The following is an 11668-nucleotide window of genomic DNA, read 5'->3' on the forward strand; positions in this document are numbered from 1 at the left end:
TATGCGAACCACTAGTGAGAGCAAGGTATTTACAACAAGTAGCAGCAATATGTCCAACGTAACCACATAACTGACATACAACATTGTTGTCCTTTTTTCTATAACTAGTATTATTAGAAGGTGGGTGGCTCTTCTTGCCATTGTAATCCTGTTGTCTTGGCTGAAACCTTTGAGAGTCAGACGCATGAGAATGGGAAACAGTATTGGCATTAGAAGAGGTATCCTTAGTCTTCTTTGCTAGATTAGCAGAGCCCATTTCTAAAATTCTAAGGAATGAGTAATGCGGTGATTCTCTAACCGTTTTTCATAGGCCAGGAGAAGACTTTATACATCTATAAGAGTGAAATCATCCATTCTTGTGGTAATAGAGAGAACAAAGTTATCATAATCAGATGGCAAACCACCAAGTAAATAATGAATCAAATCTAAATTAGACATATTATAATTGGATGCAGCAAGAGAATCAACAAGTCCTTTGATCTTCTAGATATAATCATTAGCATTTAGCTCACCTTTGGTCACATGATTTAATTCAAGTTTTAGATCATGTATTCTAGCCTTGCTAGTGAAAGGAAAAAGACAGTTAAGAGAATCCCATACCGATTTAGAAGTGTTGCATCCCAACACCTGGGCAAGAACTAGCTCTGTCATAGAGGATAACAACTAGCTCAAGGTTAGCTGGTCTTGTCCTTGCTATGTTGCGTACAGGGGATTGAGAACCCTGTCATTTGTAGAAGTTGTAGAGGATTCCTCAAGATACTGTGACGGGCAGGGGAATGAACCGTCAACATAATAAGGAGTTTGTGGAACTACTTGATAATTGGTGCAATCCAGTCAACCGTGACTAGATTCACAAAGTTGGAGAGTGAAATAGTATTCATTGGCTGAGTTGAAGAGGATCCAGTTGTTGTTGAACAGTGACTGAACGACATGACTGTGCAACCTTAACTGCTCTGATACCATAAAAGTCTCTTGTGTATTAAGAATACATTTATATACAATGTTGAGGTTGTTACATTTGAATTCAAACTACAAAAAGATTGGAGATTAAGAAAACGGAAATGAGAACTGCCCAGCATCTATCCAGAGTTCTGGACGGAGTGGACTCTATTACAGACCCTACGAAGATATTTTTTTTGATGGGCTGATGGCACCATACGAAGAATTCACATTCACGGTCTAACCAAGACCATTTTTAGGACTTACCAGTCAAAACATTCAATCGGGGACCTTGTGCAAAATAGTGAAATAGAGTAATTTCATTTTGGTTGTCCGCGTTTGAAAGCATAAATACCTTTTTTCCCTCTTTCTGAACGCTGTCGGAACATCTAGAAAATCTAGAAATTGGTTGTTTGTTGAAATCTCAACAGGAACTTCCAGTCTAGATGGTGAAATTATGCTTTCAAGTTACAAATGTCGAGTAAACGAGTTTTTTATTTTTATTTTTATTTTTAAATTATATTGAAAGCATTTTGAAACAGACAAAACCTTTCACAATACTCTGAAACGCATAATAGGTAAACGGACCGGGCAGGATATTTTTGCTTCGGCCAATCTGGGCTTATGGATTGAAAGAAGGCTTTGGGTTAGCTTTTGCAATGAGATCATGTAATGCTTTGTTCTCATGGCACATATCTCACTCATCTAACAACCGACACCCAAACCAAAAGCTGAATTTTAATAATCAACTAATCCAACCAATTTTCTGTTCGTTTATAATAATAATGGTAATAGAAACATAGAACAAGCCCACAGCAACGGAGTGGTTGAGAATGAGAAATGAGAAGGCGAAAGCGCAAGTATACAAGGCTCAAAGCGCTACAACAAGATATCCCATAAATTTATTTACCGTGCCAGCCAATGGAATGGACTGTTGTCTGTTAGTAACGACAAACAAAATCATCTTCTTCCGTCAAGTAAGAAAATTTGAGACCCATACACAACTTTGTGTGCGCTCACGGCTCATCCCAGCATTAGATTTAAAAGAAAAGGAGAAAGTTGAAAAAAAGTAAATAGAAAATGACTTTTCGTGTTGGCCATTGTAGGATTGGACAGAATTGAATGGATAGGGCCAACAAAACTATTCCTTGGCGTCCCCCACCAGAGAAAGCTTTCTCCTCCTACTCCCTCATTCAAACCAGTTGTTAGTCATCCTGATAAATGCTCGTCTCCAACGCAGCTAGTTATTTTCAAGTAATTAGGATCCTCTTAAGCTCCAATTGACAATGGAGTTCGGGACCTTTTTCAATCGTACCTTCCACTTTAATCGTGTTTCCGTCGAGGACTTGGAGATGAATGTGAAGCAAGGACAAGGCTGTGAAAAATGAAAATGAAAATAATCTCTAGCCCCACAAACTGGGACCGGAAATGATGTTCTGGCAACACCAAAAACCCAATGCCACTGGATTGATTGAGAAACAACAATACAGTTATTAATTACTACATGAAATATTACAGATGCAGTTCAGTTCAAGCCCTCTCTAGGCTCTACCTCCCCCCACGCCCTCACATCAGTAATCTGTTCAAACAGAATTTGGATCACCTAAACAAAACACAGGATCATAACCCAAATCCCCAAAATCACCACAAAACTCCTAAAGCGACCATATTTCTAAACCTAATGTCAGTTTCTTTCTGCTACAATAATGTCCAACTTCCATCTCTCTCTCTCTCTCTCTCTGGCACACTGTACAAGCCCATTAAAATTTAAAACCACTCGATCATATACATAGAACAAAAATCAACCAAAAAAAATAAAAGACTAGCTGGGTAATGCATTACCTCTGTAAATAAGTCAAGGACTCGACGACGATGCCTCTTGCCTGGGCTCTCTCAAGTACCCGAGCAGCGTTTCGGCCTGTCCAAACAGTAGATTAAATATTAAAATCCAACTATGATAAAGAGTGATTCATGATCCAGAATACTTCATGCTTCGCCTCATCTCTACCACAACCACAATCAGACGCTTTCTGCATCCATCAATATCCCGCCGTAGAGATATGCAAAGCACGCCAGGCCATTAGAGGTCAGTTAGTAGAGAGAGGCTCTTCATTTTCCTCTCTGAGACCGGAACACGAGTCACAACTCAGTGACTCACAATGTCGCGCGAGTGATGGGAACACCATAAAGATTAAAGCTTAAAAGGGCAATGATGAACGGAAAATACCTTCTGCTTCGCTCGAGCCGTGCCCGTCTGAGAGAGCGCAACAAGCGGCGGGATCCCACCTTCTCTCACCAACAATCCTCTGTTCCGTACACTGTCAGCGCATAGTTGCAGAAGCGTCAGTACCGCGAACTCTTTCCCTTTCACCGACCCGTCTTCGATCGCTTCAACCAAAACTGCAATCCCTCCTTCCTCGACTATGGCAGTTCTTCCCTCTGGAATTGCAGCTAAGCTGCTCAGAACCACCATCGCCTTCTCCGTCAAACCGCTCCCCTGCTCTGAAATCAAGTCCACCAGCGGTTTCACGGCTCCTGCATTAACGGCCCTCTCTTTGTTCTGTTTCATAGAACAGAGCTTGTAGAGCGTCGTAAGCGCGTCTTTCTTCCCTCGATTTGATCCGCTCAGGAGCAAAGAGACCAGCGGCGGGATCGCTCCGCAAGCACCGATTGAAACCTTGTTGTCTTCGATTAACGAGAGGCTGAGTAGAGCACATGCGGCGTTCTGCTTCGACACCTCTGTACCGGTTTTCAAAACGTAAACGAGAGGCTTTATGGCTCCGGCATTCGTGATGGGGGACTTGTTCCCTTCGTGGAGAGAGAGGTTTAACAAAGCAGTTACCGCGTGCTCTTGTGTCCAGGGATCGGTACAGCGAAGGAGAGGTATCAATGCTGGGATGGCGCCGGATTCACCGATCAGTGCTCGGTTTTCGGATCTATTCTTCGCCAAGAGGCGCAATTTCGCTGCGGCTGAGCGTTTTACGGCAACTGACGGCGATTGAAGACCGTCCACGCAGATCTTCACCGCTGGTTCGAGATTTTCCGGAGAAATGTTCTCGAAGATCTCCGATGAGAGATTCTCCCGCTGCAGAAATCCTAACCATGGCTCAGGCTCCAGATCCGAGGATTCGCAGTTGTGTTGTTCTTCAGACGATGGAAGAGAAGCCAACCTTTGCAGCTCCCCTGAAATGTCGCTACTACAGGCCGAGAAATCACTGAAAGCTTGAGATAGTTCAAGTAAATCGGAGTCAGGAACTGGGGACTTGACTGGTTTGTTGCTCTCCGATACAAGCTCTCTAAGTCTGAAATCGATGATGGATTCCGTTAAGTTTTCCGAGATGTCGGAAGATTTATCGGTGTCCGGACCTGGAAATGAGCAGGTGTTTTCTTTCTGGAATAAATTGGACCGAAATGTTCGCATGGATCGACCTAAGGGCCTCTGAACTTTAGATGAAGACTGAGAAGAAGTAGAGGAAGAGCAGTGAGTCCGCGTCGCAGGAAGTTGGCTGGAGCGGGAATCACCCAACGAAACCATGGCAGCAGGGATAACGTTTGAACCAGCAATTTCAGGTTAATGCTTATGCAAATGAAGGATTTCAAGCTTGTGAATGGATTTCAAGAGAAATTCATGGTTTCTTTTTTCCTATTTTTTTTCTGGTTAAATCAATGGAAAGAAGAGCTGCTCGAAAGATGAGATAATGGTGGTGGTTTTCTGTAAAAAGAAGGGAAAGCTGTGAATGACAGGGGGAATTGGTGATTTTAATCTGGTGGCTCTGATGGAACGTGGGACCCCTCTCCACTCAACTTGTCGGCTTCGCCCTTCGCGAATTTTACTAGTGAGCTTACAAAAATGTCCTCTGTTATCTGTTAGTATTTTAATTTGAGATTTTATTTACAGCTGCTGAGTGCTGATGAGGAAAGATTCGGTGTTATGGCCGAGTCGTAACGGGTGCTCCTCACAAATAGGCGCCAGGCACATCTATCATGCATTGGAAACATTTCCCGTAAATAATAACCAATAACTACGTTAGATGTTTTTAAATGCATGATAGGGTGTGCATGTGAGGCGCCTGTGATGCGTGAGGAGTGAGGAATAGATCCGGTCTCGGCCGAGTCTGGTTGAACTCGAAGAAACACACGTGGTGCCTAAGAGTACGAGCCTGATGGACTGGGATTTGCTGGCCTAGCGCGTAGATCAGACGGTTTCAACTGTGCAGATAAGTCTTCCTCGGGTATAAACCGTTGGATAAAAAAATGCCCTCGAAATTCGCAGTATAGAGAGATTCGCACGGACGTCAAATACCATACAAAAGTACGTACGCCTCACGTGCATACCAACATTTTCCTTGTGAACTTGTTTGTTTTTCGGGACGAGAACTTTTGACCCGAGTACCTGATACCACCATCCACACGGCCACACCTAAGACCTAAGAGAGCTGAGAGCGCCCTCGTTGGGTAAACGGTAACCCGTCTGTTGACTGCTGTCCCGGTTCAGGATGCAGACTCCATGCAACTCTTGGATCGAAGAGCTGCACAAACTAGTTTTTAGTAGCGTTCTCGCCTCTTTCGGATAAACAAATTAAAACATGTATGTATGGATTGATCAGCTGAGAAGGTAACTTATAAGATCAAAGTATCGAAACCATGGTGGGTGCCGGGTGGGTTAATTGGAGGGCCAACAATAGCTTTCACATTGAAATCATCAATAGTAATCAAGGATGAATGATTGGAGTATGTGATAAATAGGGTAAATTTCTTAATTAGCTAATTCACCAAGTGTATCTTTATTGTTTGTAAATTGATCAATGTTATTTTACTGTTTTGATAATTGACTATCTTATTATAATGTTCAAAGACAAAAAAAATATTATTTTATCTTTTAATTTTCTTCAAATTTTCAAAATAAAACATTCACTTTTCATTACTTTTAAACACGTTCAGCAACCCAAATTCAAGGCCCTTAAAGGTCTATAATTTTCTTTGTTGATATTTTTCATTTTTTTCTTATTTATGCTGAATTATCAATTCTATCATGTAATTGAGAACTCCTTTTGGTTCAATTAACGATAGCCATGAAATGAGTCAAACGATCAAATAAAAAAAATAAGCTGATGATCCCATGAAACATCAAAAGAAGAGTATTATTATTATGGGTAATAAAACAAGTTGAAAATCCTAACTGAAAAACAGAGGAAAACCATAGCTTGTCTAGGTGGGCTACGAAGAATACCAAACGGTGGAGCGTGCGTAGGCAGGTGGAGATCTCTGCCGCCCTCCCCCTTCTTTTCTCTACTTTAGAAATTTGATCCTTTCGGATTGCCTGTCCGAGCGCCGGTTTGATTTGATGGACGAGAATGCAGAGGGTCTATTGTTAATCCAAAATTCCTACCCTGCAGACCCACCCATTACCCGAAAGTCGCTGGCCTCAGCCACCGGCCACCGTGCCAGTAAAGTCTTCTCCTCATTCCCTTGTTCATAAGTGTTAAAGCTCATTACACGTACGGAAAGGAACTAGGTAGAGGTCAGTTTGGTTTGATGGACGAGAATGCAGAGGGTCTCAAATGTTTGTGGGGTGGATTTCAGAGGAATCTCGGTCTCACTATAGAACTCAAACCCTTTGAACCTTTGTCTGAAATCTCCACTTTTTTTTTTTCTGGAGATGTCTAATGCTCTTCGGTTCTCCTCTCCTTGCGCCCAATCTCTACCAAACAGGAAAGACCTGAGAGGAACAGAAAAGGCATTTGCACCCATAACCCTTCTCTTCTTCCCCCCTCAATGTACCCGTAAAGGAACATCATAAAGGCAGCTGCAACAAACGAATGGTGGAGCATGCGCAGGCGGGCGGAGATCTCTGTCGCCCTCCCCCTCCTTCTCTCTACTTCAGAAATCTGAACCTTTCAGATTGCCTATCTGAATGCCAGTTTGGTTTGTACGAGAATGCAGAGGGCACTTTGGGTATTATGTCAAACACATGAAGGACGTGTAACGGTTTTTGACAAAGAGTTAACGGTAAGACAATATTCAGAAATAATAAGGACAATTTCAAACAGTAAAAGTACACTCGATCAATTAGCTAAATCATAAAGATAGTTTAAGAAATTTATCTTAAAACCTCTAATTTCTTTTTGTATTGATTATGCAAACAAGGATTCGGTTGGTTTTAATGGAAATATTTGACAAATTAATCCAGATCCCTAACCCAAAGATCCAACCCAAAAACCCAGCCTATGTATCATGAAGGTAGGCACGCACACGTAAAAGGTAACCCTTGGCTGGAGTATTTTGAAATAATGTCAACGGGCAGATTCAGGTCGGGGCACATTCACCTCGTTCCCACCTTGAAACTAAATATATTGTAGGGAGAATGACGGTTCAGCCGGGTCAGAATTTTTAGGTCCAAAGTATAGTTGGGGTGGGTGTCAGCTTAGAATTGATGCCACATTGATGTATAGAATAGGGTTTTTTTGACATTTTGAATGATTATAGATTTGCAATAGAATTTAGATATCTGCATTGGGCTTATCCGTACTTTTTCATCTATCCCATAATGGATGGGACGGATTCGGGGCAGGACACCAAAAGTACATTATTGGGATGGGGAAAATTATGAAGTTTTTCCGTTTTGAGGTAATCACCTAAAAGCACATTTAATTTTAGGATATTTTTAAAATAGGAATACGAGAATTTAGAAGTATCTTAAGAATCAAATTATGAAAATTTAGAAGTACTTTAAAAATGAAATTATAAAATTTTGCGATTTTAAGAAATTGGTAAAACCTAGGAATATTTTAAAAATTAATATTAAACTTAGGGATATTTTATAGGGGTGCAAATGGATTGGATCATGATTTGATCCGATCCTATTTGGTCAAATTCGGATCACCCCCTATCCAATCCGGTGTGTTATATAAATATAAATAATATATGTGTGTGTGTGTGTTATTTATTGATTTATAAATATATTATTTATATTATATTTTTATAAATTTGTTATATTATTTATTTTATACAAAAAACATGTATATACATGATGAAAATAATAAAAAATATTTGTATTTTTTTGTTTTTTCTTTATTTAAATTGGTATATTTTATTTTTTTCTTTTAATAATTTATTAATTTAAAAAAAAACAAGTCGGATAAAATAAGATCCAAAGATTCAAATGTCAAATTCTATCAGATCCGATCGAATCTTTGAATCAGACCAGATCTGATATGAACAATGTCTAATCGTATTCGAATATACCTTGATTCAAATCCAATTCGATTCATTTAGATCCCTAATATTTTATTAATTTAACATCGGTTTGGAGTGGGTTCAGAGAACTATATACAAACCCCGTCAGCCACATCCCCGATTTGGGACAAAAATATTTTCCTCGTCCTCAATCCTCATCTAAGAATAGGAAAAACCAACTCTATTCTTAGGAAAAGGCAAGACATGGCGGGGCGCCGGTGAGGAAAATTGCCATCCTTAGGAGAAGGCATCCATATATACTGCCATCTATGCACTTGTGTTTTGACACGTGTCACAGGCAGCGACGTCAGCATAGATAAAGAATGGTAATGGCCAAGTTGATGTGGTTAACCAGGGTTGTAGAAATATAGCCCTAAAGCTAAAGACCAGAGACAGGGGTGAGGGATCTCTCCCAACAAAAAGGTTTCCATCTGTCACTGTTTTGGCTTGAAGCGTGCGAACACTTGCACATTATGTTGGTATTTGGTATTTGGTAATCATCATCCCGGGTTTAAAAGTTAAAAAAGTGGGCCATGGGCCATTTAGAGTCCAGATGGAGCATCTTCTAAGCTCTACCCGACCCACAAAGACGGTAAAAGCAGAAATAGAATAGACTCATCTGTGCGACAAGGATCATAGGACAATTTGCAAAATCCATTTATGTGCAGGGGTCTGTCGGTGGTGATGCCTTAGTTTGTTGTTCTGTTAAATCTCCTTCCTGTTAAAAGGGATTCTAATATAATGACATCTTACATAAGTCTGACCCACACGACTTCACTATTTCCACGCACGCCTCCAAAGTCCAAACTATCTAGTTCAATAACGAGTGTGGTGATTACTGATTAGTGAAGAAGAACATCTGAACAGCACTTAAACACTAGGCATTACGGGCAGCAGCAAGTCATAAAACGACAAACCCTCCTCTCCTCTTAACCAGGGTAAGCATCATGCCTTTCCGTTTTGATCGGGGTTTTAGGGTTCGTTTTGGCTTTCGCCGGATTTTATTCGTGGAATTTGTTTTTATTGTTTTATTAAAAGAATAGAGCATGTCTTTTTTCAGTAACATAATAATAATAATAATAATAATAATAATAATAATAATAATAATAATAATAATAAATTCAAAGTTTATATTACTTTTGTTGATTAAATTAAGTAATTTAATTTGTAAATTATCATAATATATTACTTTGAATTTTGTATACGTTATCTTTTATATTACTTATTATATAAAGTCAAATATCAAATTGAAGAAGAATGATTAAACCACTTAAGTGAATCAATGATAAAGTGAGACTATGTTCTTTTATAATTATGAGTGTTTGGGTTCAAATTTTTATGCCATCAAAATATTTTGGGATTTATTTCAAGAAAAATTTAGTTTCAAGGCCAATTCTTTGGATAGGTTCAAGTAGGGGTAAACCTCTAAACCTTGGAACCGGCCAAGGTAGGTATCATCAATTCCAGAAATTTGGACTTAGATCCTACCTAATAACAAATTGGATAGGGCTGATTAAAGACTGGTTCAAGGTTGGTTTCATTCAGTTCTGGGTAGAACCGAATCATCTACTTGTTTGTTCATCCCTAGAAACAATAGATATGCATTGCGTGGGTTGGACCATGGGAGCCCATGACATGCTTGGACTTGGAGACTCAAAGTGCCCAATCCCCAGCCGGGGATTAGGGTTTTGTTAAACAAATTTGATGAGACACACCAACTAAACTAATTTAGTGTTAAACATTATGGAATTGGATTAAAAAACCATTATCCAATGCTGGCCTGAGCTACATTTTTTTACACAAAGTGGTCGCTCTCATATTTGATCTCTCGTTGTGACTCTTACCAATTTGAGATTTCACTATTGTTCTTAATTCATGTATTTAAAAAAAACACTAGCGGGGACCCGTAAGATAAACAATAAAAATATATAAGAGTATACAATTGTTTTATATAATAATTAATAATCATCTATATTTTATATACTACTTTTAATAATTTTTTTACAATGCAAAAATAACAATAATTAATTTTAGATTAGGTTGTTTATCAAACTTAGGGATGGCAATTTTTCTCATTTCTCTAATCCCCATGGGGATCTACCCCAAATGGGGTAGGGATGGGGATGATTTTCCCCCCTGTGGCACCACCCTATCCTGTATGGACCCTGACCCCGCCCCATGGGATCCCCGCTAATATATATGTATGCATACGCTTATATATATGTATATATGTACACATAGTCTATATGTTAATATTTAAAAAAATATGATTAAATATGTTTGAATCTTTTCTAATAGGATTATAAATTTTAATTATTTTATTTTTATTTTTTAAATAAAATATAAAAAACAAAAACATAATGATTGATATTATAAAGAATCACAGGGAGTGGGAACCCCCGTGGAGATGGGGAAGGGGATGACTTTGTCCCTATTAGCGGGGATGGGGACGAGGACATGGTTGGGGATTTTCATGGGGATGGGGATGGGGAGAGGCTCCTTGTCCCTACCCCGCCCCGTTGCTATTTTGAATCAAACTAATGAAACCGACAAACCCTATATTTAGTATTTTTAGTCGGCTTTAGTTCAACAATTTCCCAACCTAACTGGGTTGGATTAGTTTTGCTTTGGCCATTTGTAAACTAATTAAAATCGAATGACCTGACCATAGATATATATTAATATTTTATATTTTAAATATATTTTTTTAATACTAGAAAGTAGGAAAATTCCAATATTTCCTAGGCTACAATGGTTTATATCATAAATTTAATTTTTAAATAATGCCATTATAAATTTTTTAAATTTAAACTTAATTTTTAAATTTAATTTTTTAAGTCTAAAATTTTAAACCGATCGACCAAACCAAAAATTGACCCAAACTGAGATAACCTGAGTGACTAATCCCCCAACCTGACCAAGTTGATTTGGTTGGACAAACAACCTACAACTAAACCGAACCAACCCATGAACAATAGTTTAATCTCCAATAATTATTAAAAATTTATAGTGAAAATACAAAATAAATTATATTTAAAAATCTAAATAACAGTAGTTTAAACTCTAATAATTATTGAAAATTTTCTATTAAATAAAAGAGAAAAAAATATATTTATACATAATTATTGAAAATATATTTATCACAAAAAACAATAATTATTTACTGAAATACAATAAATATTAATTTTAGTAAAGGTAAATATATAATAAATAAAGATTAGGTTTTTAAAACTATTATTAATAAACAATATTTTTTGAAAGTTATTTTCTAGAATTATTAATTGTTAGAAATGAAATTAATTATTTATAATATTATTTATTTATTGAAACAATATCATTATTTAAATGTTAAATATTAATTACTTGTAGAATTTAATAATCCATAAAATTATAGTACTATTAATATATAATTTTGTTACTTTAACTATTTAAAATCTAGTTATGTTAAATATTTAGTTATTTGACTAAATATTTAAAATCTTAATCCATTTAT

General features: G+C 37.8%; 1 protein-coding gene across 2 annotated transcripts; it reads right to left on the reverse strand.

The window, feature by feature from the left end:
• Positions 1–2406: 2406 nt before the first annotated feature.
• On the reverse strand, positions 2407–6211 carry LOC148875127 (uncharacterized). Of its 2 annotated transcripts, XM_088964187.1 has the most exons (3): positions 3167–4830; positions 2782–2857; positions 2407–2686 (listed from the first exon to the last, which is right to left on the reverse strand). In XM_088964187.1, exons 1-2 carry the CDS (start codon positions 4472–4474, stop codon positions 2795–2797), a joined length of 1371 nt encoding a protein of 456 aa, XP_088820313.1. In that variant the 5' UTR covers positions 4475–4830; the 3' UTR covers positions 2407–2686; positions 2782–2794. The 2 variants fall into 2 exon arrangements, with proteins under 2 accessions (XP_088820313.1, XP_088820312.1); XM_088964186.1 differs by having other exon boundaries at positions 2407–2857; positions 3167–6211.
• Between the last annotated feature and the right edge of the window lie 5457 nt (positions 6212–11668).

The sequence above is a fragment of the Nelumbo lutea genome, chromosome 1 (genome assembly GCF_056320005.1).
Source record: "Nelumbo lutea isolate HS-2025 chromosome 1, American lotus-T2T, whole genome shotgun sequence".
Lineage (NCBI taxonomy): Eukaryota > Viridiplantae > Streptophyta > Magnoliopsida > Proteales > Nelumbonaceae > Nelumbo > Nelumbo lutea.